The following is a 27,661-nucleotide window of genomic DNA, read 5'->3' as shown; positions in this document are numbered from 1 at the left end:
AGTCTCACTTCTAAATTCTACTCCAGATTGGTGACTCTGAGATGCAGAAATCTACTGAGAGTATACATTCCTCATCATCTCCAGTTCCCAAGATCTCATATTTATAATCACAATAAGTACCCACATAGGCACTCATCTGTTCGTTTATGCTATTAAAATTATAATCAATTCCATTGTGATCATTTCATGCCATTTCTGGGTAACTTGGGGGCACATCATCCCAAAATCAGACTTGGGGATTATTATAATGTTTATTCCATAACTGGGCATTTGCCTTTTCTTGACTTTATTATTTCGGTCATTTAGCTTTTTTTCTCAAGCTAATATGTAAATGGAAGTTCTGATGTCTAACAGACATCTATCAGAGTTAGAAGTCTGGTAAACTGCATGGGAGTCTGGGAGCCCAGGTCTGACCTTGGACCTTAAGGGTCATTGAGAAACCCCAGGGAGGGGTCTGTTTGTTTGTTTGTTTGTTTGTTTTAAAGAAACTGTTTTGGTAAATATTTTTTCCTCCCAAATAAGATTTTATTTTCCAATTAATTTTCTCTGTGCTTGTCCATCTATTTTTCTGTTCTACACCTTTTTCTCTCTTGAAAAATCTAGCAGTAGGAACCAGATAATTGGAGGTCAGTGATAAAAGTTTTAAGCCCTTCCCATTGCCCCCCCCCCCCAGCACTTGGACTTAGTCAGTAAATGGTGGTACTCCCAAGTTCATTTTCAAGGGGATGTTGGGAGTGAGTGTATTCTAACCCAAAACCCTGTGTAATATTGAAAACATTTGTTTGCTTAGGAGTAAAAGGAAGTATTCATGAGATAGTTGAACCAGTATCTTACAAAATATATTATCTTGAAATTTGGACTTCATGACATAGAATTTGTAAGTATGGTTTCTTCTGGAAGTTTTTTTCATGTTTTTTTTTTCTTTGCTTTTTGGCTTTTTGAGACAGCATTCTCTGTGTAGCCTTGGCTGCTCTGGACTCTTGTAGACCAGGCTGGCCTTGAATGCACAGAGATCTCTGCCTCCCAGAGTGACGGGACCACAGGTATGCACCACCAAGCCTGGCTATTTTCATTTTCTAAATAAGGTACTTAAAAGTGAAATGCCTTCTCCTTGTAGAGGGAACAGTTCATCCTGAAAAGAGAGAAACTTTCCTCACTAGCCATGAGTCTGTCCACTGATACATGTCTGGAATTTCGCTCCAGGAACATGGAGATCTCCCGAAAATTTTAGGCAGGAAGTGTATGCAAGAATTCCCAATTCTATGGTTTTATATTTACGACCCTTCTGTTAAAGGTGGGTGACAGAGCTGCTTTCCATCCAGTTCAGGAGGTTCACAAGGTTACCAAGGACAAAAGAGAATGCTACACTTGCAGAGTTTTCAACTTGATGGGTATTCTAGTGAAACAACACTGCCACATGGAAGTCGTTCCGTTACTATGAGTGGATTTAAGTAGGCCGGTTATGAGGATTGTCCATCGAGGTAATTCATTAAGCAACTGTGATTCTTCCAAGAAAAGTGTTTGTTTGTTTTTTTCTTGGAAGTCATGTTTAGCCATGTTTTCAGTCCAGCTCGTGGAAACTAAAGAATATATTAAAGAGAAACAACAACAACAACAAAAAACAAAAAAAAAAAACAAAAAACAACCACAAAAATAATAGAAACTTGAACTGTGCTGTGAGAATATTGAAAATAAAAAGTCTTGACATGAAAAGGTCACCATTTCAAATGGGAGACACACCTAAAGAGCTTTTTTTTTCTTTCTTTCTTTCTTTCTTTTGAGACAGAATCTCTCTACATAATTCAGACTGCCCTGGAATCTGGAACTCACTATGCAGATCAGGCTAGCCTTAAACTCAGAGATATGCCTGCCTCTGCCCCCAGAGTGCTGGGATTAAAGGCATACACCATACACCACAACTCCTGGCCCAAAATAGCTCATTTTAAAAGTTGCATTCCATCTGATTTTTTTCTTTCAAAATTAAATTTGAGAAATATCTTTACCACTAAAAAGCCATCTCTGTTAGATTTTCGTCGGTATATCCAGATCTCTCTCCACAAACTGCTCACGATTACAACTGTAATGAAATACATTCTTTGCAGAAATTGGAGGACTGTGCATATCTGTCCCTAAGGATGCATTAGGTGTAGCTCAAAGGAGGTCAAGGGCATCTTATTCCAAAGACATAACTAATACATCATGTTGGGACAGGTGCTTCCAGTCCCAAGCACACTGTCTGGAATATGGCAGGTACACATCCACCTGATGCATGAAGCTAATTCCCCAAAGGCTACTTTAAAAATATCTCCTCTGGCACCTAACAATCCACTTTACCACCGACAAATGTCACCAGTGATAGTTAGCTTCCCAAGCTAATGTATAGTAGTTACATAATATGATATGAGCAGTTACGTAATATAATAAATGTGTAACAGAAATAGCACCTTCACAGCTTTTTAATATGCCGCTACGTCAGTGTTTATTTCTTCTTCACAGTCACTCTGTAAGTAAGTAAATCACAGCATAATTCTCTCCCCCATAGACATGAGAAAGGTAGATGCTGTTAAGGCATGGACCAGTGAGGTGGCATAGAGTGTAAAAAACTCTTGCCACCAAGCCTGACATCTCAGATCCATATGGTGGGAGACCAGAAATGAGTCCTGCAAGCCAAGCCCACAGGCTGTCCTCTAATCTCTGCAGACATATCATGATGCACACAGAGAGAGAGACAAGTGTGTGCACTAAATAGATCATTTAAAAAATTGCTACCATGATTGAAAGTGGAATGGACTATGCCATAAAATCTTTGGGATTCAACATGTTCTCTGCCCTTCGTTTTTTCTCCACTGGCCCCACACCTCATTCACAACTCTGAAAAATTGCTGGTGGATTTTCTGGGGAAAGAGGTCAGGCAGGTAAGTGGGTGCTTTGAAAATGATTCTGGTTGCTTTGCTCTACGGAAGGAGGTACATCTTTTGAAGTCACTCGGAGGACCTTGAATTGGAACCTTTTCCCTCCCTCTCAGTCCAGTGGAGTGATCTTATTTCTGCTGTTGTCCAGCCCTTTTCAAACGTGAATGTTTTAAATCTCTGAAAGCATTGAAACAGATTTAAGTATTTACAATTTGGGAAGCTTAAGCAAGAAGGAATGAAGTTATAAAATCTCATCCTTAAGAAATAAAAATATTTCTACCAAAGGGAGACAGGAATGAACTGCAGCTTCACAAATAAACGGAAGATAGGGACATATAACATTCTTTATCTGAACATAAAATTATGTTTTAACTGAAGTGTTAAGACAGAGATGGAGGTGACTAATATTTACAGATAATTTTATTCCTATTTGAGAGGCAGAATCAGCTAGAGGCAAGCTTACAGTCCATCTGCCAAATTAACATCTAAGCAAAAGCAAACAAAAAGAATGGAATCTTTCAGTACAACTTGGCATTTATTTGAGAACCATGAATTCCCAACTTTTGGCAAAATCATCACACAGGTATGAGTATTCATTATTAAAGCCAGTGTGGTGGCCATCTGTCACATCACATTTCAGAGTCATTTTCTTGAAAGTAAAGAGCAGGGGAAGCTATTTCAAACTGCATTTGGTAGCTGGAAACCGTTTGCCGGGTGAGCTGCAGTTCATTCCTCACATGAGTCCCAGAGCCTGGGCAGGAAGAACACATGCAAATAATCACTGAGATGCATATCGATATGACGTCATGAGCCAACAGAGGAAATCCATTAGCTCCATCATTTGCTCTTCCTTCAGGGGCTCACTATATAATTGTTTACGTTCAGAGCAAAACCAAAACCAACCCTTTTTACTCTTTTAGCACTCGGGAGAGCCTGGCTTCCAACACATCAAGCATTGTTGAAAGCAACCGCCGCCAGAATCCTGCCCTGAGTCCCGCCCACGGCGGAGCTGGTCCAACCTTCAACTTCCGCGCAAGTACGGATCCCCAGACCAACGAGGCTGAGAAATTACAGAAACCTTCCAACTGCTTGCAAGCTTCTGTTACTAGTGTATGATTGTCCTTCTGCCTCAGACCTTCTGTCTCATTCGATACAGCAACGTTTACGACACTTGGGACTGATGTTTACATCCCTGCAAAAACAAACATCTCAAGCACAGTTTGGCAGTCGCTTGAACTGTGCTTCTAAGTAGGCTAGGGCAAAAAAAAAAAAAAAAAAAATCTTTATTTCAGAGTATTGCTTTTCACATTTATGGCTCTGTAGCAACCGAATAGCAGTAGGGGAGATAGGCACACTTCCGATTCACTAACTGTATCTGAGCACACATAGCAAAGTCTAAACACTGTAAGTGGAACATGCATTTTTCAATGTCATGCAGTTGCCAATTCCATTTTGAAATGCCACAGATGTGTGTTGCTCCCAGCCTAAGGGGAATGGGTCCGTGGAACTAATCCTGGTCAAACCCTTCCCTCCCCCAGAAAGCCAAGCTACCACAAAATGTAAGTGTAGGGGTGTCCACCATGAGAAAATTCCATGCCAAACTGAGCAGAAGTGACCCAAGCCCTTTGTGTGTGAGTCCTTCAAGCACCAGTCATTTTTCACTGTGAGTTTTCATGACACTCTTGCAGGAGCCCATGGAAGCGTGTCAGAAAGGGTCCCAATGACAGTCGTTAGAGTGTTTGTTTTCCAGTGCACTCAATGCTTGTCTTGAGTTTTTTTAACCTTCCATCATCACCAACAGGAATATAGGCCTTTGAAGTGGACAAAGGAAGGGAAATCTGGTCTCGCTGGGCCACAGCACTGAGTGATGGAGAAGGTTGTGTGAACTTTCAGGAGGGATGAATCGGATATTGAAGAAGGATGCCTTCCTCCTTGTGACACTTAGGATGAGCTATCTTACTATAATAGATGCAGTGATTAGTTTGTTTGGAAGCAAAATGTTCTTTATGATACAAATGAAGAATGTGGCTTGAGGGTGTTATTCTTTCTAATGGAAGGGACATAAATCTATTTTATGTAGTTTAAATAGAATGCCTAAATTAGGCTTGTGGGAGATAATTTTTAGTGGTTGTAGGAAAGAGCAAATTTAGGGAGAGCTGAACTTCAGGCCTTTTATTCCTGGGAAGATATCTATAGAGAAAAAAAAAAAACCCTTTAAAGTAATTTTTGATTAGAAATGTACACGGGCCCATATCATCTACAGCAGAGTGTCCTCATTCTGCTGGTGTGGTATATCCTTAATTTGTACTACCCTAAAATTTATCAGAATGAAAATTATGCATACACGAACTATGCCAGAGTAATGTTTACAGATACTTTGTAACAATATCAGGAGGTATATTTTAGGCGGATTGTGTGGGCATTGGCTTAGCGCCCCTAAAAATGATTTCCCCATGCTCTACTTTGGTTTACAATGTTATGCTCAGTATTGAAAAGCTTTGCAGCAGGGGGATTACTAACCATTGCACTTCAGTCCTACAGGAAGACACTTTTCAAAAGTTCCTTCATTTTATTTTCTGAGAAAAAAAATTACATACACTTGTAGGTACTGGAAAATCACCTGCACAAGGGTTACATCTGATCCCAGAAAATGGCCTGAAATAAAGTTTAATTCAGTTTAGTGTCAGATGATTTTTGGAGCCATATGCCATAATGAATTCATAAATAAATAACTTGAAATAAATATAAAAGTTTCACTCAAGATTTCAGTAATGAGCATAAATTTGTGAGGTGTTTCTTTTTCCGTGTTAGGTTTAATCACTCTCTGTGTTTAAGGGAGCACAATCATATGAAGTAGTTGAAATGTGCATACGCATATTTTGTCTGCTCCCTGGAATTTGCAATGTGTCAAGCTGGGCTCCTCAAGTTTGGTATGATCTTTTGTGTGCTTGCTGTATTGGAACTTAAGCACAGATCTCAGCACACTGTTGCGTCATTGAAATGCTTAAGCCAATTGACTTTGAATCTCATACCTTATTTCCTCCCAGGCATGCCGCAGTTACCCAGAAACACATTGTTTATCTCCTTACTTAAGTACGTCCAGAAATGACAGCCATGCATCTTGTATATGGCATAATCTGTTGTTGGCTTTGAGGAGCTGTATACCATACGATTTCTAGATCTGGTTTGTCCAAAAATTTTTTCCCCAAAAACCTGCTCTCAAATTTTTGGCATACTCAGTTCATAAATAACATTTGGCATACTCAGTTCATAAATAACATTTAAACGATACGTTAGTCTCTGATCCTCTGAAGGTAGCCATTGAAAGAATTGATTACTGTGTGAGCAGGAAAAGACATAATTCCATTCAGGAGATGCTTTAAAATAAGAATTTTTTGATAGTTCACAAGAAACATGTTTACAGAAAACATGACTCAAATACAATGTGTACACTATTTGCCTAACCACTTTGGGGCACACGATTTAAAAAAAATAATAATAAAAGAACCTCCCTTAGACCAGCAGCCGTTAGCATAGAATGATGGACTTCCAAAAAGATATACCACATAAACAGATACTCCACGGAGAAACACTCTGGTCTGAATCTGATCTGGATTCGTGGCTGGAGGAACGTTGGTGGTGGGAGGCACGTGACAGGCATGGCAAGTACATGTGTCTTAAGATGGCAAGACTCTTGATGCCCACAGCCTTGAGGCCCTCTCCAGGCTTTGCCAACATTCTTCTCCACTGGAAACATAGCTTTGTGTGACATGACTGCATGTCCAGTCTTAGAGTTTATCCATGGAAAGGTTTACAAAACTGAATCTGGTTGAGTCTCTGTGAGGCATTCAACTTTAAAGGGTCAACACATCTGTCGGCATTTTGCACACTTATGTATTATTATGATACAACATATTACTTTATGGTAATTTTTATTTTTACATAGAACTACCTCCATGAATTTGATGACATGGCAGCAGTGTGTTAAAGTGTGTTCTTCAGAAAAGCAATGTTTCAAACATGCTTCAGCAGTGGGCCATGGCGTTCTGTGTGTGTCAGTGATTCGTCCATTGGACTCATGACTTTCTCCCTGCTGTGGTTTTCTTTCAGAACATTCTTTGGCTTCCAACTGTAAACCTGTTGTCTTCTTTCTCACTCCCTTTTCCCCATGAAAGCACATTTGATTTGTTACAAATGAATGAACATTTAAAATTATTGTCTTCCCCATTTCTCCATTTCTGCTATTAAAGGGGGAAAAAAGTCCTTTTTGGCAAAGAGCCACATGGTAAACATTTAGGAAGTTATTAATTTTTATTGGATTGGATTGCTCGACTTTTTTTTTTTTTTTCAGTAACAAAACAGTAACGTGAGAAATTTGGACTGCCAATTTGAAGCACTTTGGGCCTCTCTGCCTTTATTATATGCTACCCTATGGAGCCCAAACTTACTTAAAAGAAAAAAAAAAAGCTGTGCCATGCATTCTGAGATGTCTGTTAAGTAATTTATACACCATTTGGTATATTTTGCACATCTCAGGAGACCTTAATGAGTGTGAGAAAGGTGTGTGTGTGCACCCAATAGAGAAAACAAATAGGAGCGCTGAAAGGAGACTAGCTGGCTAGAAATAACAAATGCCTGTGTCTTTGATGTTGGAGAATCCAAATTCAGGAAATCTAGATCGACAGGGACTCTGGAGAAGCAGTGATTTGAATACCAGCTGTTCCTAAATGTCTCTTTTTCAACACTGAACGAATCTTGTTAAGATGTTCGTTGAAAATCTGTTGCGGCCACCACTAAGACAAGAATGGTGGCTCACAGAAAAGTGTCATTTCTCTTCCAGGCTAGCACAGCTTTGTAAAGTTCTACCCAGGATTAGCCACCTCTCACCACGCAGTGTACTTGAAGATAAAGTTTGTGACCTCAGTGACAGGCACAGCTCTCCTCAAACCGTAGAGGCCATTTTTGAGAAATGTCTTGCCGTTTGGGAGGGGTAGCATTCTGAGCTTGTACTAACAGCCAGTGACTGGTGATGTTACTCGGCTCACCTCGGGATCTCAAAGTGCTTCTGAAACACTAGCTGTGTGATTACAGGGCAGGTCCTGTTGGTGATACCCATGCTTGACAGGAGCAAACAGATGGGTGGCTCAAGGCCACCCAGAAACACAGTGGCAGCTAACAGTGACCTATTTCTATCTGTTTGATAGGCCATTGTGAGAAATCACTACAATGCTATTTTTATGATGTGTGCTAATAAAGAAAACAAATACAGCTTGACACCTTGTCCATTTTCATTCAAAGAGTTAGGGGTGTTTAGGATCTCAACACCTCAGCACACCTGACTGGTATTGAGCTATGAAGTGGAAGATGAACAAATACAGGCCAACGTCATTGTCGTCCAAGGCCAATCCAGACATCCACCTTTGTTTACAGTTTCTTATTGGGTTTCTGTAATTCCTGTGCTAAAATCCCATCTTCAGGAACATTGGCTGCTCTGGGCAGTGGAAGGTGCTGAAACACGTCCTCTTTTGATTTGATTTGATTTGATTTGATTTGATTTTTTAAATCTTACTTTAATCGAGAACTCTTCACAGTGCTCAGAGCATAACATTCACTACAGTATACCAAGCCCTGCTTCGTAGGATCTGGGAAACAGATCCAGTTCCAAGTGTTTTCTCCAAGTGTGAGATAGAAGGTCTTTGACACTTGCTCACCCTGTTCCTATAGATCAGTCCCAGACCCAACTAACAGTGTAGTGTCAGACCGCAGTGGACCCAAGAAGAAGTGGTTACTTTCCTGACCCCCCCAACCCCACCCAGGAAACCCCCACCCACTGTCAAAGCCATCCTGTAATGTCCTGTGAGCGAGGGACTCCTTGGCCCGTGTTTAAGGCTCGGGGAAGTTAGAAACGAGAAAAACGAATGCAAAAGCCATGGGAGGCATCGTTTTTTTCTTTGGGTTAAACATGTCAGGGAAGGGATTGCTATTGTCTGAGCTTTGCCAAGAAATACAGAAGAATCGGCCATCACCTCATCCTTCTCGAAGAAGGTTTTATAGTATTAATGACACAAAAGATATTTTCCCATGGAGTCTTCTTTAGGATACATTTCATAATGTATAAAATGCACGTGAGACATTTTATGATTAAATCTCATGTGTTTGCCAAAGGTACTGGCTTCTGCCCGATTGGCACCGACCCCCTCATCTTGCATCAGCGATGCGATGCAGAGGGGCGCCCTGCTGATGGCCTCTATAATACATTCTCCTGTGTCCTTGCTGTTGTTCATCGACTTACCAGTTGATGACCTGCAACATTTAGAATTGGACAAAGCTCAAGGGGATGAAGCCCGTCTTGGGATTGAATGCAGTCAGTCAGAAGCCCTTAATTGCTCATTGCTGGCTTCACTTGTGAGCACACACGCCCTGCCAACAAGGAAAAGGGTGTTTCCGAGTGAGGCAGCAATGGCTCTAGAAAGGCAGAAATGGAAGGTTAGAGCTTGGCTGGTCCTTGTGCACCTGCCTACCTCCCTGTCCAAAGGCTGACCTTGGTACCCCATGTCCTTGTACTCACCCAAAAGAGGTACCAAATCTGAGACCTGAGCTCTCCTCCAATCCCAGTCCTCTACAGCTCCAGGAAATTCCTCATACGGAACGCTTTTGGCAGCCCCAATTCTCCCTTTCCTCCCAGGATGACCCTCTTCACCTCCTTGCCCTCCCCCGCCTAGATACCTACACCACCACTGTTTCCACATTGGAAGAACAGAATACTGTGCAGTATTGTGCACGCATGCCAGTTAGGGATAAAATGGCCCTAGGGTCCCCTTCATGTAAGCTACCAACAGCTACAAATCTAGTGTACTTAGAGCAGTGACATGACGCTACTATGTGAGAGAGAATTCAATCTGAACATCCATTTCGAGGGACCGTGATCCTGCAGGTGTCTTTCTCTGAGCGACTGAAGGCGACTATTACACTAGTATCAACGAATTAAGAAGTGCAAGTGGGATTTACTGGATGTTAGGAAGGAGTTTTGCAGCCAAGACTGCCTTGAATAAAATGTTTTTGCACTGAAGAAAAAAAAAAAAAAAAAAAAAAAACCTTTAACTGACTTGGTCTCTGGTTGCTGTAAAGGTCATCCGGGATGGATGTTCTGTTTATATTGTATAGTATTTCATATGAAATATCTGCAATTCATGAAATGTCTTCCCTAATGTTACTGATTTCTAACAGCACATTTGTACCATGGTTTTTATCGTGTCCGTGTACCATATTGTAAATGATGATTCCTTGCCATGCTTAGTATAATAACTTAAAAGGAAAAAAAAAAAAGGACAGGGATTTTTGTAAGTCTATATTTGAAAGTCCCTCCATATGGTAATATTGTGTTCATGTTGTTTATGTAGTGTTGTGTGAAATATCCATTTTGGATTGTGTTACTTTTTAAAATATTAAATAACATTTGGTTATATGTGTAAGTGGATTTTTTTTTTTTTGGGTACCTAAGGGGGAAAAAAAATCACTTAGATGAGGTCAGTTTCTCTCTTTGATTAATGTGATTTTTGTAACAGAGTTCTGTTGCGATTCTTTATTACAGGTTTTAAATTGAAAACCAAAAATAGAGTTCCTGTATCAAAATCCTTTTCCTGTGGGTTTTGCACATTTTGGGGTGGGTTTAATCCAGAGCAGAGTTGCGTATAGTCCTATTTTCTATAAAATTATAGAGCAGTGTGGCTATTTGGGGGATTTGTCTTTTAAAACCACTCATTCCGAAACTTGTAACATGGGCTAAGTCTCTCAGGTAAATGCTGGGAGGTCTGTCCATGCGGTCAGAAAGCAGGAAGGCCTATGTGTTCCATGCTCCCCAAACCTGGCTGTGGGTTTCCAACTCTAATAGCATTCAAGCAACCATGGCTTGACAAAAGAGTTTTTCTTTTAAATTGTATCTAGGTTTGAGGAGATGACTCAACAGAATACTTGTACAAATATAAGGACCGGAGTTCGGACCTCCAGCACCCACGTAAACTCGGGGTGCAGTGGTGTTCCTCTATACCGAGGCTGGAGCATCAGAGGCAGGATCCCTGGAGCTCACTGGCTACCAGTCTAGCCAGATGATTGAGTTCCAGGTTAAGAGAGAGACTCCGTCTTGAAAAATGTGGCAAAGAGGGACTGGGAAAGATACTTCCTGTCAACTCCAGGTCTCCATACACAAGCTTACGTGTCTCCTCCGTGTGCACATGATCACATTCATGCACACATGAACTCTTACGCATACATCATACACACACAAATGAAACTGTGCCTGTATTAGACATGCCTAGACTTCTTCCGTCTCAGTTCCCCGTAAACCGGAAACTGACTGCTTTCACAAGGTTTATGTTCTGTAAACCTTTATGTTCTGTAGGTATTGTAACTAATCTAGATAGGGTTTAAAGCACGCCATCTTTAGATATGCACAGGCTAGGATAACACTGAAGTATTTTCTGTTACGATTGAGGGTTTGAGCATCTCTGGGGCCAGTTCCCTGGGGCTTTACATTCTTTTGAGTCCCCTTGGGGACAGGTCCCCTTCTTGGTGATAGGTCTTGGAGGAACGAAGACCACCTTTTGAAACGGACAACCACACTCTGTCAAATGAACAGTTAAGCTAAGAAACAGCCTATAACCCACAAACACAACAAACTCTACAGTTGAGAGCAATTTGTGTGTGTGTGTGTGTGTGTGTGTGTGTGTGTGTGTGTGTATGTAAGCAAAACCTCACACAGGCTTTTAAACATCATCTTGAACAATACTCATATCTTTTAAGTTGATGGTTTTAAAGGACAAGTTTCATGTCACTGAGCCTGATTCAACAGAAATGGCCACAGTGGAGACGCTCCCGTTTTCAGGCATGAAACCAGGAGGAATTCGGAGTCACCAGCTGCTGAGGTCCAAGGATGGGCACTGTGTGTGCATTTCAGCATGATCCAGTGAACTGGATACAGAGAGGAAGTATGGAGACTTGGTAAGAAGATTGATAGCAGCTTTCTGGCCCCTTTGAGAGAATGGGCACAGTTCATAAATGCCTTTTCTTTCCAAAGGAAGTGGTATGGTTTTAACTTATTTTTACATGGTTTGGAGTGGGGAGATTTTTTTTTTCTCCACTCCATAGAGAAAATCCAAGTGGACTATAATTACCTCCTACTCCGTTTGCCACTATGGAATGGAGAAACACTGAATAATAAAAAGGAGTTATTCACTTGACTTTCATAACTTACTTAACTGTAAAAACCTTATCCCCACTGTGGGAATACTTGGATTTACTGACAGTCCCATTTTCAGGCCCAGTGGCTCCAGACTCCTCCTGTCAAACAAATAGTTCATCCTGTAACCCTTGAGACAGTGTGCAATGAGTGTGTGCACACAGCACATGGCCCCAGGCAGTGATAGTGAGAAAAAGCAAGGCATCTGCACTCATGATAAGCAGGGTGGAGGCTTGGATGCCGCTTGAAAGAATCAGACCGGGAGTGTCCTGTGAGGTGTGAGGGTGAGGCGCCATCTGATAGATAAGAAAAGCAAGACAAAGTTAGCTCAGAGCCAATGGGCAAAAATGAAGATGTTTCCTTCTTGGTCATAGCTAAGACCAAGGCCCTAAGACTTAGGGCTGGGCCTGCTGCCTCTAACGTGGGTATGACCAACCTCAGGTTTTACAACCTGAAGGTGCAGTAAGAAGGCTTTCGCATTTCAGTGGGTTCTTTAGCCTCCAGGTTTTATCAGACATGCACACACTGTTTTGGTTGCACCCCTTCATGGCTTCCTTGCTTCCTTCTATTGCAAAATTCCACACATTGTTTTCTATTACCTTGGTTTGTTTTTTTGTTTTTTTTTTAACTTTATTATACTGCCTAAAGACCTGTTTTTGTGATTATTGTTTTGCTATTAAAATTTGATTGTGGACCTAGAGATGGCTCAGCAGGTTATGGCCTTTGTCACTAAGCCTAATGACCTGAGTTTGATCCCCAAGACCCATGCAGTAGACCCATGCAAATTGCCCTCTGACTTCAACACACATGTTATGATGCGCACATACCCACACATGTACATATCTACATTCAAATACACCAAACATGTAGAGTACTTTTTAATCTTTATTTATTTATTTGGTGTGTGTGTGTGTGTGTGTGTGTGTGTGTGTGTGTCAGTCACTGTGCACCTTCCTGAGACGGACACAAGAAGACATGAGACACAGGAGTTGTAATTGCTTGTTAGCTGCCTGACATGAATGCTGGGAACTGAACTCAGGTCTTCCAGCAGAGCAGGAAGCGCTCTCTCCAGCTCCTCAAAAACCTTTTTAAAAAAAGAACCATTTTTAATTGCTAACTTATTCCTGGTCTCAGTTATTCATAACCACAACAGATTGGTTATATTCTTGAATTTCCTATTCACACTGCCTTAGCCCCAAGACCAGCGTATGCCATCATCTGATTTCTGCTCACCTTTGTGTCAAGAGCATTCAAAGCGCAATCTTTTCTATGGGAAGCATCCATTTGCTTTTGCTCGGTGTTAGATAAGTAACTGGCAACGTGCAAGCATGAATAGATAGGAATGTGGGTGGATTACCGATAGGTAACCACCGTATAGCAAATATAGTGCTTTAAAATTATTTTTATTAAACTTACTCTTTGGCAATTTCATACCTGTTTATAACATATTCTGAACACATCCCCATGCTCTCTTTCCCCCTCCCACCCTTGTCAGTCTCCCCTTCTCCCAGTAAGTGTCTCACCTTCATGCTTTTCTGTTTTGATTTTGGTTTGTGACCCAGCCCAAAACAGGACATCTATATCACTTCCTCTTAAGGCATCAGTTTTCAAAACGTGGGTCATGATCCCTTTGTGCGTCACATATCAGATATCCCGCATGTCAGACATTTACATTATGATTCACAACAGTAACAAAATTACAGTTATGAAGTAGCAACAAATTTATGGTTGGGGGGGGGGGGTCACCACAACATGAGGAGCTGTATTAAAGGTTTGCAGCATTGGAACGATTGAGAACCGGTACTCTAAGGTCAAGGGGTTATTGGGGGGGTCAGGGCAGAAAGAACAGAGGAGCAGGAGGAGAAAGAAGAGGAGGAGGAAGAGAAGGGAAGGGCGGTGGGACGCTGGCGTATATAACATGGCCGTTGCAGTGAATGCACAGCGTTTGTGCATGCACAGCTCTCGTGACCGCCTGCACTGGACCTGCGTGAGCCTGGGCCTGGGCCTGGGCCTGTTCAGTCAGAGACATTAGCAAATAATCAAGCAAGGTTTTTATTACGAAAATACTAATACATATTTTTATTTTTATTTGCATTTTAAATTTCCAAGAGCAAGGAATTATTTTTCTCCTTGGAAAATCTTTCTTCCTCCCTCCCTCCCTGTCTTTCTTCCTTCTTCCCCCCCTCACTTCATTGTTCCCTTTCTTTCTTTGCCCATCTCACCCTTCCTTCTTCCTTCTTTTCTGCCTTCTTCAATCCATCTGTCTATTATCTATTTGTCTGTCTATCTATCTATCTATCTATCTATCTATCTATCTATCTATCTATCTATCTATCTATCCATCTGTCTATCTATCTTGTAGCTTCTATCTTTTATCTTTCTATCATTGATCAGTCTATTGTCTCTGTGTTTTGTCTGTAAATGGCAGTGAAACAAAAGATGTCTGTATGACTGACTTTCTAAAAGATACTCCACCTTGGGAAATTATTCTGCACTTTTTAAACATTTGTGCTCCATGTCAGTGTCTTCCATTATTTGCCCCAACGTCAGTGTGTAACCCTTTTATTCTTCTGTACAGTGAAATAATAGTTCAGTGGGGATCATAGCATGGGGGGATCACTCCAGTCTGAGGGGTACAGAGTATCATAAGATCATTTGTCATTGTTGGCAACACAAGTGTGATGGACAAGTACATTTCAAATAACCTGGAGAAGACAGGTGTTTCTTTTGCCTGTATCAGCCTTCATGTGGTATTTGAAGGTAGCTCATATGAGGCATCTAAGATGAATATCAAAGTGTGTGAGAGAGTGTGTGTGTGTGTGTGTGTGTATAAAGAGAGAGAAAGAGAGAGAGAGCAGAGGACAACTTACAAGAATAGGTTAAACTGGTAAGTTTAAAGAGTCTCTGGAATAAGATGGTCATCTTGGAGACAGGTGTCCCTTCTGTGTCTCCTTCTGTCATTAAAAACAGCCCAGTGAGGTAGACCATGGAAGCTCCTGAGGGGACATAAGGAGTCAGGCAAATAGAGATAATAAAGGCCATGTTTTCCAACTGGCTCATTGTCCGTGAATTGAGAGACCTGTAAACACCTAGGAGAGACTTCCCTGAGCTCATCAGGCAGAGGACTGTAGAATGTTTTAGGGCAGAACACTAAAATAATAATAATAGTAATAATAATAATAATAATAATTAAACCTTTTAAACTATATAACAGTTTAGCATCATAGAATTGCACAGGAATTACAGAAAGTCCTTACTATTGACAATGTCTCATTTTAATATGGTGCATTGGCCCTAATTTTTTTTTAATTTTAACATTGCCCCCTATTAATAAATCAGCATTGATTATTCTTTAGTGACTACTATTAAAGTAGATCTTTGAAGCTATTTTACTACAATTATTTAGTGTGGTGTGGTGTGGTATGGTGTGGTGTGTGTGTGTGTGTGCACACACGTGTGTGTTTGTAGAGCAGAGGACAACTTTCAAGAATAGGTTCATTTGCTTCCATATGTGGGTTCTGGGGATTGAACTCAAGTCATCAAGCTTAGCAGCAAGCACCTTTACCCCTGAGCCATCTTGCTGGCCTTTGAAGCTACTATATATATATATATTTTTTTTTTTTCTATTCTAGGAGTCCATGTTAAATTCATTTGCATGTATCCTTGCTCTAAGGCTCACTTCCTTCCCTTCCTTCCTCTTCACCAGTACAGCTCTGTGCCGAGATAAGTGCTATAGCAGGAATTAATAAGCCTCTACCTCCTCCTCCATGCCTCCGGACTCTGCATATCTAAGTTTAATTTCTATATATCTCAGGGTTCAGATCAAATGCCATGCTTTTCACAGGGGCTTCCCTGAGCTCCCTCCCTCCAAGCCAGGATCAAAATGTGCTCTTGTAAAATATGTATAGTTGCCAACTATACATATACATATACAATATGTTCTCATTAAAAAAAATATATATTAGAGAAAAATGTCATCCAAGATCCCACCCTCTGCAAAATAATTCCTACCGTTTTCATGCTGTGACTTGGTTTCACAACAGGACTCCTTTATCCTGGTTTCTTGGTGCTCCTTTTGAGGGACTAAGGCCTCGGGAGAGGTGCGAGAGGTGGGCCCTGAGCGCTGGCTGTACCGGAGAACTTCAAGCCTGGGGAAAGCAAGCTGAAGGCCGCTGCCTAACAGTGAAGCCATTGGAAACGCCTTCTCTGGGGAGGGTTGCTTTTGGGCACCACTCATCCTTCTTGTCACCAAAGAAAGCCAGGAAGGAAGTGCTGGCCTTTGGGATGTCATAAGGTTGTGAAGAGATTAGAAGACGAAGGGGGAAATCTCTGACCCTTCTTGGAACAAACGGGGGTCCCTTGCCTTCCGACTCCAGGGGCATAGTTTCTACGTGCAGTCTTCAGCTTTGGAGAGGGGGAGGGTCTGTGCTGCGGGCACGAGATAGATGGGGCATGTTGGGATAAATGGGGAATATCTGGGGATGTGGTCCAGTAGGTAGGGCACTTGCTTCAAACAAAAACAAAAACAAAAACAAAAAACCCACATGCTCAAATCCCCGGGTTTGATCCCCAGGTTTGCTGGGGAAAATCTAAGGCCCTGTGCACTCCAGGGCTTTAATGCGGGGGAATGGCTTCCTCAGTGGTTGGAGTATTTATGAGCTCAGGCAGTGTGTTTCCTTTTAGCTGTATCTCCCATCTAAAGACATCTGACTATTGTTTATGCAAAGTGTCCACAAAAGTATAACAAAACTTCATTCTCTCTCTCTTGATTTAACCCCACCCATCTTAGCCACGTGTTTCTCTTCCTGTGTCTTGTCATTTCTTGCTCTCTCTCTTTAAGCATCTGTGGCAGTTTGGTTTCCAGCTAATTTTCCACCTTAATGTTCTCATTTCTTTCCCCACATTGCACACTTTTCAAACAAGCCCTTGAATTTGATTCCCTGATCACCTTTTTCCTCTCTTCCTGCAATAGTTTTGTGTGTGTGTGTGTGTGTGTGTGTGTGTGTGTGTGTGTGTATTACGAGCTGGTTTTGTAGCTATAACGTAGAGATCTTTAGAGATGAACTGGAGAGTTCAACTACTTGTAAACTATTTGCAGTTACTCTCCAATATTCAGGTTAGCTAAAATTCAATTGCTCTCCTTAATTAAAAAGCCACCACTCCTGGTTAGGACTTGCTCTGGTTCATATATTACCAGAATTCTCCCAATACTTCAGTTTACCCAAGTTTTCAGGAATTAGAGTATTTGGAGGTATTACCTATGACTGAAGCAATTTTCAGTGGTCCCAGGTTTCAGACACAATAGTTATTGTCCTATTCTAAGCTTAGTTTTCAGGTCCAAGGACAATGTTTGCAAAGACAAGTACCCCAGGTGAGAACAGATCCAATGCCTCAGACCAGTGGGGGTGGCAAAGACTTCCCCAGGTCAGGCTCGAGAGGAGGACAAAGCCTTCTCCTGGTCTGTGCCTAGATTCTGGCAGTGTCAGCCCAAATTAGCAAGGGATGACTGCAAGCTGACACTGGTCCCCTACAGAGGCCTCCTATGGAGACTGTCTCAAACTTTCTTCCTGTGCTGGACATGGTGAGCCAGCTGAGTTTCTGGGTTGTGTAGTGGGGATCCTCCATCAGAATGAGCACAACCCACTGAATCCCAGCTTTTCTGTGCGTGTGTCTGTCATTTCCTCCTTCCAGCATCATCCGGGGACAGGTTTCCAGGACCAAGCTATTGAGGATGTAGCAAGGAAAGCTTCAAGTGATGACATACTTGCATTCTCTTTCAATGTCAAGCTCCACGCAGCATTTCCATTGGCAAGTGTCTCCTTCTCCACAGATGTTCTGGCTGCTTCACCCATGGCGAAAGTTGAATGGACTTTTTTTTTTTTTACTTCTGGCCTGGTGGCATTGGATTGTAATTGCAGTTACTTGTGAGGCTGAAACAGGGGGATTCCTGGAGTTAGGTCTAATCTGTGAGCTACAGGTCCTAGTGAGAGATCTGTGTCAAAATAGCTGCAGGACAGCTCCTGAGGAACACGTGAGATTGACCTCTGGATGCCACATCATGCGTGCGTGTACACACACACAGAGAGGCACGTATGTATATGCACACAGGCATACACTCACTGTCATACACAGGAATACACACACACAGGCACATACACACAAATAAGCACACACTCGCACACACATATGCACACACTCACACACACAAACACACACAGACACACACAGCATGCTGACCTGTAGCTCAATTATAGAGTGCTTGCTGTACGTTCCATCTCCAGTAGCATTAAAGAAATAAACTTATTATATTGTTCAAGTTACAATTTGATTAGTCTTCTCCTTAACAGAGCAAAAAGCATTTATCTAGTCTTAACTCATCCAAGAGTATCTGAAATAGGTAAAGAGGGAACAGACAGAACTGAAAATAAGTATTGTTTCCTCTTTTAGAGTCAGAGGAAAATTATTACATAACAAAGATGAACCATTTATAGTCAATGTAAACCAATAGATGCTCTTGTGTTATTTCTTTTTAATGTTTATTTGTTTTCTTATCTATCTATCTATCTATCTATCTATCTATCTATCTATCTATCTATCTCATGAAGCAGTCAGTATTGGCTCAGGACCCCCAAGATCAAGTTCTCAGCACAAAGGAGATTAATTTGCACCAGAGGGACAGAAGGCAGGGAATAAGAGACAAAGACAGGAGATAAAGGAAGAAATAGATGAGGGAGGGAACAAAGGAAAGGAGTCAGGGTTATTTGTCCCAGAGAAGTCAAAAGACTGCCTCTGGATAGAGGAGACAGATGTGGCACACCGGAAAATGGCATTTTATAAAGGTAAGAGGGGAAACCCCATGTTAGGATGAGGTATTTAATTATTTTGAATTGGGCATGTTAGGGTAGCTAAAGGGGTCTTTTGATTGCTGGACGCCAGTACTTTAATAGACAAACCTTGGTAGTCAGCCTCAGGAGGAGGAAGTGGCCAAATAAGGGAATAGACCTTGGTGTCTAGCTTTAGGAATGCAATCTAACAGTGTTTTAGCAGAGCAGAGGGAATGGAGGAGAAGGACAAGGCCTGCCGGAGCCTTGTTTGCCATGCTCAGGCTGGCTAGAGTCCCTATGTTTAATAGAGAAGGTCTCTCCATGTTGTCCGCTCTGGCTTTGAGCTTTGAGACTCAGGGTTCAGGTAGCTCTCATGCCTCAGTCACATGAGTAGCTGAAACTACAGCTGCACACCATTGTGTCAAAGCCCCTTTAATTTTTACTTTAATACTTTTTTTAAAATAATTTTCCCCCAAATGATGTGCAACAGCTAACTCATATGCCCTCAGAGTTCATATGAAACTCTTACAGTGTTCTTCACACACTCAGTAATATCATGCTTAACACCAGTGCTGTCCTTAATTCATTCTTACCATAATTTATATTACACTGAAGCCATGCATTTTAAAAATGGAGCTTCCCAAAAGTAGGCCACTAATGGAGGTGCCTTTTAAAATTTAGGTACTATTTATAGATGTTTAGAATGGTTTTAAAAGTCTTTTATAAAGTTTTTTTTTTTTTTTTAAAGAAAAACACTAGACAAATAAAGGGGGGTTAAATTAGACATAGATGTTTGGCACAGTATCCTTTATCCTGATTGCTTGAGGACAGCAATGTAAAAATTTTGGATTTTCAGATTCGGGATGCTATGGTGTTTTGACTGAGAATGGCTCCCTTAGACTAAAATGCTTGAATCAGATCCCTGGTTGGTGGAACTGTTTGGGAAGGATTGGGAGGTGTGGCCTTGTTGGAAGAAGCATGTCACTGGGGGTGGGCTTTGAGGTTTAAAAAACCCATGCCATTCCCAATATGCTCTGACTGTCTCGTGGGTGTCTCTCAAGATGCAAGCACTCAGCTACTGCTCCAGAGCCCTGCCTGCCTGCTTGCCTGCCTGTCATATCTCCAATACACTCTTTCTTTTAGAAGTAGTCTCGGAACTGGTGTCTGCTCAGCAATAGGAAAGTAACAAACGCAGACATTCAACCTGTAACTTGAATGCTGCTTTTCTAGATCCAGAATTGAACAATCAGGACCCCAGGTCCATTAAGGATGTTTATACAAGGGTAACCTCATGTACTGTGTTGTAATATAATTTGAATACTTACTTGTTGTTTTTTAGAAGGAGCAATGTAGGCTGACCTTAAACTAGAGATCCTTCTGCCTCATCCTTCCAAGGGTTGCAGGCATATGCAGCACCATGTCTCTTTTGACTACTAATTTTCACACAATGACTATTTAAAGTAACAAATATTCAGTGTTTTCCTCATAGGAAGAAGTAAACCTGTGGTTTCTTCAAACGCTAAGTAAAAGATATGGTAACTACCTCCTAAGGGAAACAGAAGGGAAGGCCAGCCCTGTGAGTGGGTAAGTAATGATGTAACAAGTGTTCCAGAAGCCACAGAAAAGTACATCTGCCTGGAACAAACCCCAGTTTGAAACTTTCTCACTAAGCTCCCCAACTGGGATTTGACAGCCAGCATCATTCACTGTGCTGCCGAGACTCAGAGCCATAGCCAAATGGCTGTTATCAAATGGCTGTGGATCCTGCCTCCTATGCCTCCCAAAGCCTTCTCTGGGGATCACAAGATAACCTTGAAAACACATGTCAGGTACGGTACAAAACCGTATGCTGCTAGTGTGTGAGTCTGGGGGAATTGGAGTTCTCTTTGTTCCACTGTGGGAAAGGTGTTCTTACAGAAATCTAGGATTCAAGCTGGGAGAGATATTGGTAGAGACAGAGGGGTTTGAAAGTACAAGATTGGCTTTAAAGTGGGAGCAAAGTGAGGTGGAGACAAGGTCACCCCCAAAGCTCTGGGCCAGCTAGCCCAGCATATGCAGTATCTGACGAAAAGAGACCCTGCCCTACATAAGGGAGAAGGTAGAGGCTAGCACCTGAGGTTGTTCTCTGATCTCCACATTTACAATGGCAAATGCACGCCATGGCACACAGCCACTCACACACACACATACACAGAGTTTTATTTTTTTTTTTAAGCAAGAATAAAAAAACATAACATTTGTAGTATAGAGTACATATAATAATTATTTTTTCTCAATTTAATGTTTAGGATATATATATATATATATATATATATATATATATATATATATCTGGGGAAAGTAGGGTTAACAAAATAAATGTGTCTTTTTAAAACATATATACATATGTATGTATTGGTTTTTCTAAAAACAGTTTCTCTGTGTAGCCTTGGCCGTCCTGTACTCACTTTGAAGACCAGGTTGGCTTTAAACTCACAACAGTCCACCTACATCTGCCTCCCTGAATGCTGAGATCAAAGGTATGTGCCCCACACCCGAAAAAAATATTCACTTTTACTTGTGTGTGTATATGTGTTGTGCGTATTGTGTGTGTGTTGCTGTGTTGTCTCTGTGTGTGTGCATATATCTATATGTCTATATGTGGACCATCCTTGTGCAGGTGCTGTGTGTCCAGGAGAGGGCATTTGGATTTGTTGAAACTAGAACTAGAGGTGGTTGTAAACTACCATATTGGGTCCTGGGGGCTGAACCTGGATCCCTCTTGAGAAAGCAATGGGGATTTTTTGTTTGTTTGTTTGTTTGTTTGGTATGTTTTTTTTAATTTTATTTTTCTTTTTAGTTACATTTTGTTAACTCTGTGTCCCAGCTGTATCCTGCTCCCTCATTCCCTCCCCAACCCCGCACTCCCTCCCTGGTCTCCTCCCTGCCCCTTTCCAAGTCTACTGATAGGGGAGGACCTCCTCCCCTTTCATTTGACCCTGTTTTATCAGGTACCTTCAGGCCTGGCTGCAAAGTCCTCCTCTGTAGCCTAACAGACTGCTCCTCCCCTGGGGGGGGGGTCAAAGAGCCTGCCCTTGAGATCCTGTTAGAAATAGTCCGTGTTCCCCTTACTTTGGAAAACTACTTGGTTACTGAGCTACCACGGGCCACATCCGAGCAGAAGTTCTAGGTTATATCCATAGATGGTCCTTGGTTGAGTGTCAGTCTCAGAAAAGACCCTGTGCCCGGATATATTTGGTCCTTGTAGAGCTCCTATCCTTTCCATATCATACTAACTTCCCTTCTTTCATATGATTCCCTGCACTCTGCCGAGGGTTTGGTTATGAGTCTTAGTGTCTGCTTTGAAACACTGCTAGGTAGAGTCTTTCAGATGCCTTTTGTGGTAGACTCCTGTCATAAGTTCAATGCACATCCCATTTGTCTTTCTAAATGAGGATTAATCACCTTCGCCTGTGTCCACTTTCTTGATTATCTTCTTTAGGTGTGTAGATTTCATTATGTTTATCATATCTTGTAGGTCTATATAAGCGAGTATATACCAAGTTTGTCTTTCTCCTTCTGGGATACTTCACTCAGAATGATCTTTTCTAGATCCCACCACTTGCCTGCAAATTTCATGATTTCCTCCTTTTTGATTGCTGAGTAGTATTCCATTGTGTAAAAATACCACAATTTCTGTATCCATTCCTCCGTTGATGGATATCTGGGTTGTTTCCAAGTTCTGGCTATTACAAATAAAGCTGCTACGAACATGGTTGAACAAATGTCCTTGTTGTGTACTTGAGCAAATTTTGGGTATATACCTAGGAGTGGTATAGCTGGGTCTTGAGGTAGCACTACTCCTAGTTGTCTGAGAAAGCGCCAGATTGACTTTCAGAGTGGTTGAACCAGTTTACATTCCCACCAGCAATGGAGGAGGGTTCCCCTTTCTCCACAACCTCTCCAGCATGTATAGTCGCTTGCGTTTTTCATCTTGGCCATTCTGATGGGTGTAAGGTGAAATCTCAGGGTCGTTTTGATTTGCATTTCCCTAATGGCTAATGAGGTTGAGCATTTCTTTAAGTGTTTCTCTGCCATTCGATGTTCCTCTTTCGAGAATTCTCTGTTTAGCTCTGTTCCCCATTTTTTAATTGGATTACTTGGTTTGTTGCTTTTCTGCTTCTTTAGTTCTTTATATATACTGGATATTAGCCCTCTGTCAGATGTTGGTGAAGATTCTTTCCCAATCTGTAGGCTGTCGTTTTGTTTTGATGACAGTGTCTTTTGCTTTACAGAAGCTTTTCAGTTTCATGAGGTCCCATTTATTGATTGTTGATCTTAGAGCCTGTGCTGTTGGTGTTCTGTTCAGGAAGTTGTCTCCTGTGCCAATGAGTTCTAGGCTGTTTCCCACTTTTTTTTCCAACTGATTTAGAGTATCTGGTTTTATGTTGAGGTCCTTGATCCACTTGGACTTTAGTTTTGTGCAGGGTGATAAATATGGATCTATTTTCATTTTTCTGCATGTAGACATCCAGTTGGTCCAGCACCATTTGTTGAAGATGCTGTCTTTTTTCCATTGAATGGATTTGGCTTCTTTGTCAAATATTGAGTATTCATAGGTGTGTGGGTTTATTTCTGGGTCTTCTATGCGGTTCCATTGATCCTCCTTTCTGTTTCTATGCCAATACCATGCAGTTTTTATTACTGTTGCCCTGTAGTACAGCTTGAGATCGGGAATGGAGATACCTCCGGATGATCTGTTGTTGTACAGGATCGTTTTGGAGATTCTGGGTTTTTTGTTTCTCCATATGAAGCTGAGAATCTTTTTTTCAAGGTCTGTAAAGAATTGAGTTGGTATTTTGATGGGAATTGCATTGAATCTGTAGATTGCTTTTGGCAGGATGGCCATTTTCACAATGTTAATCCTACCAATCCATGAGCACGGGAGATCTTTCCATCTTCTGAGATCTTCTTCAATTTCTTTCTTCAAAGACTTGAAGTTTTTCTCAAACAGGTCTTTCACTTGCTTGGTTAGAGTCACACCAAGGTACTTTATGTTGTTAGTGGCTATTGTGAAGGGTGTTGTTTCCCTAATTTCTTTCTCAGCCTTTTTTTCTTTGGTATACAAGAGGGCTTCTGATTTTTTTGAGTTGATTTTGTATCCTGCCACTTTGCTGAAGGTGTTTATCAGCTGAAGAAGTTCTCTGGTTGAATCTTTGGGTTCGCTCATGTATACTATCATATCATCTGCAAATAGTGACACTTTGACCTCTTCCTTTCCGATTTGTATCCCCTTGATCTCCTTTAGTTGTCTTATTGCTCTGGCTAGGACTTCAAGTACAATGTTGAAGAGATATGGAGAGAGTGGGCAGCCTTGTCTTGTCCCTGATTTCAGTGGGATTGCTTTAAGTTTCTCTCCATTGAGTTTGATGTTGGCTATAGGCTTGCTGTATATTGCCTTTACTATCTTTAGGTATGTGCCTTGTATCCCTGATCTCTCCAAGACTTTAAACATAAATGGGTGTTGGACTTTGTCAAATGCTTTTTCAGCATCTAAGGAGATGATCATGTGGTTTTTCTCCTTCATTTTGTTTATGTGGTGGATTACATTGATGGATTTCCATATGTTGAACCACCCTTGCATTCCTGGGATGAAGCCTACTTGGTCATGGTGGATGATATCTTTGATGTGTTCTTGGATTCGGTTTGCAAGTATTTTATTGAGTATTTTTGCATCAATGTTCATAAGAGAGATAGGTCTGAAGTTCTCTTTTTTTGTTGGATCTTTGTGTGGTTTAGGTATCAAGGTGACTATGGCTTCATAGAATGAGTTTGGTAGTGTTCCTTCTATTTCTATTTTGTGGAGTAGTTTGAGGAGAATTGGAGTTAGTACTTCTTTGAAGGTCTTGTAGAATTCTGCGCTGAAGCCATCTGGTCCAGGGCTTTTTTGGAGGGGAGACTGTTAATGACTGCTTCAATTTCCTTGGGAGATATAGGGCTATTCAGTCTTTCTACCTGATCTTGACTTAATTTTGGTAGATGGAATCTGTCAAGAAAGTTATCCATTTCATTTAGATTTTCAAATTTTGTGCCATATAGGCTTTTGTAGTATGACCTAATAATCGTTTGGATTTCCTCAGTGTCTGTAGTTATGTCCCCATTTTCCTTTCTGATTTTGCTGATTTGGGTAGTTTCTCTCTGCTTTTTAGTTAGTTTGGCTAAGGGTTTGTCTATCTTGTTGATTTTCTCAAAGAACCAGCTTTTTGTTTCATTGATTCTTTGAATAGTTTTATTTGTTTCTAATTGATTGATTTCTGCCCTTAGTTTGATTATTTCCAGCCGTCTGCTCCTCTTGGGTGTATCTGCTTCTTTTTTTTCTAGGTTTTTCAGTTGGGCCATTAAGTTGTTTGTATGTGATGTTATGGATTTCTTCTTGTAGGCACTTAGTGCTATAAATTTTCCTCTGAGCACTGCTTTCAATGTGTCCCATAAATTTGGGTATGTTGTGCCTTCATTTTCATTGAATTCTAGAAAGTCTTTAATTTCTTTCTTTATTTCTTCCTTGACCCAGCTATCATTGAGTAGTAAGTTGTTCAGTTTCCATGTGTGTGTCGGCTTTTTGTTGTTTCTGTTGTTGTTGATGTCCAGCTTTAGTCCATGGTGGTCAGATAGTATACAAGGGATTATTTCAATCCTTTTGTATCTGTTGAGGCTTGCTTTGTGACCAACTATATGGTCTATTTTGGAGAAGGTTCCATGTGGTGCTGAAAAGAAGGTGTACTCTTTTGAGTTTGGGTGAAAAGATCTGTAGACGTCTATTAGGTCCATTTGATTTAGGGATTCTGTGAGTGCTTTTATTTCCCTATTTGGTGTCTGTCTGGTTGATCTGTCCCTTGATGAGAGTGGGGTATTGAAGTCTCCCACTATTAAGGTATTAGGATCAATGTATGATTTAAGCTTTAATATTGTTTCATTTACGAATGTAGGTGCTCTTGTATTTGGGGCATAGATATTCAAAATTGTGATGTTCTCTTGTTGGATTTTTCCTTTGATGAGAATATAGTGGCCCTCCTTATCTTTTTTGATTAATTTCGGATAAAAGTCTATTTTATTAGATATTAGGATGGCTACTCCAGCTTGTTTTCTGGAACCATTTGCTTGAAAAACATTTTTCCAGCCCTTTACTCTGAGGTAGTGTTTATCTTTGTTGCATAGGTGTGTTTCTTGGATGCAACAGAATGTTGGGTCCTGTTTCCGTAACCATTCTGTTAGCCTGTGTCTTTTTATTGGTGAGTTGAGTCCATTAATATTGATAGATAATATTGACCAATGCATGTTAGTTCCTTTTGTAATGGAGTCGATGATCTTACCCTGTTTCATTGCTTGTTTTCTTTTCATTTTTGTTGGGATATTATCTGTATGCCCTGTTTTCTTGGGTGAATTCGTTTTCGTTGGATTGGAGTTTTCCTTCTAGTATCTTCTGTAGGGTTGGTTTGCTGTATAGATATTGCGTAAATTTAGTTTTGTCATGGAATATTTTGTTTTCTCCATCTATGTTGATTGAAAGCTTTGCAGGGTATAGTAGTCTGGGTTGACATTTGTGATCTCTTAGAGTCTCCATGATGCTTGCCCAGGCCCTTCTGGCTTTCATAGTTTCTGATGAGAAGTCTGGTGTGATTCTGATAGGTCTACCTTCATATGTTACTTGGCCTTTTTCCCTTGCTGCTTTTAATATCTTTTCTTTGTTCTGTAGATTTAGTGTTTTGACTATGATGTGACGTGATGTGTTTCTTTTCTGGTCTAGTCTATTTGGTGTTCTGTAGGCCTCTTGTATATTTATGGACATCTCTTTCTTTAAGTTGGGAAAATTTTCTTCTATGATTTTCTTGAAAATATTTTCTGGACCTTAGAGCCTGGAGTCTTCTTTTTCATCAATTCCTATTATTCTTAGATTTTGTCTTTTCATAGCATCCTTGATTTCTTGGATATTTTGTGATTGGAACTTTTCTGATTTTACTTTTTCTTTGAGAGAAGTATCAATTTCTGCAAGTGTGTCTTCAGCTCCAGAGATTCTCTCTTCCATCTCTTGTATTCTGTTGGTGATGCTTACTTTTGTGGCTCCTGATCCTTTCTCCAAGTTCTCCAGCTCAAGAGTTTTCTCATTTTGTGTTTTCTTTATTGATTCTAATTCTGTTTTCATGCCTTGCACCATTTCTTTCATGTGTTTGAATTTGGATTCCTGCCTCTCTACGATGGACTCTATTTCTTTGTTCATTTCCTTTTTATATGCCACTAATTTTTTCTCTACTTGTGCCTCTATTTGTTTGGCTATGTTTGCCTGTGTTTCTTTAAGGGTTTTGTCTATTTCTTCTTTCTTTACCTCCAATTGACTGGCCAACTCTTTGAAAGATTTGTTCATTTCCTCCTTATGAGCCTCAAATAATTGAACAAGCATGGCTTTAAGGTCATTTTCCTGTGCTTCTGATGAATTGGAGTATCCATCGATTTTGGGGTTTGCTGGTGAAGTCATGATGTCCTGATTTATGTTGGAAGTGTTCTTTCGCCTACCCCTGGCCATTGGCTTATCTGAGACCTTCCCTGTTTGTTTTTGGATTCTGCCGATTAGACTGGTACTGTCTCTCTCTCGAGTCTGGAGAATTCTTCAGGAAGTTGAGAGAGGTCCCGTGTCCTTAGCGTGTGCTGAGGACTAG

General features: G+C 40.9%; 1 protein-coding gene and 1 pseudogene across 3 annotated transcripts in view; both read left to right on the top strand.

Annotated features, from left to right (window-relative positions):
* The window catches only part of Stox2 (storkhead box 2), a 132,409-nt gene extending 124,223 nt beyond the window's left edge, over positions 1–8,186 (top strand). For 2 of the 3 annotated variants that reach the window (XM_055593534.1, XM_055593533.1), the window contains exon 4: positions 3,833–8,186. In XM_055593534.1, coding sequence (XP_055449509.1) covers positions 3,833–4,028 — 196 coding nt within the window. In that variant the 3' untranslated portion in view covers positions 4,029–8,186. The remainder of the gene's footprint in view (positions 1–3,832) is intronic. The other variant, XM_055593535.1, reaches the window with a different exon arrangement.
* A 945-nt stretch (positions 8,187–9,131) lies between these two features.
* The window catches only part of LOC129666455 (histone deacetylase 1-like), a 60,638-nt pseudogene continuing 42,108 nt past the window's right edge, over positions 9,132–27,661 (top strand).

This window comes from Psammomys obesus, unplaced genomic scaffold, assembly GCF_907164565.1.
Source record: "Psammomys obesus unplaced genomic scaffold, mPsaObe1.curated_primary_1811, whole genome shotgun sequence".
Classification (NCBI taxonomy): domain Eukaryota; kingdom Metazoa; phylum Chordata; class Mammalia; order Rodentia; family Muridae; genus Psammomys; species Psammomys obesus.
This window is presented reverse-complemented; position numbering and strand designations above follow the sequence as displayed.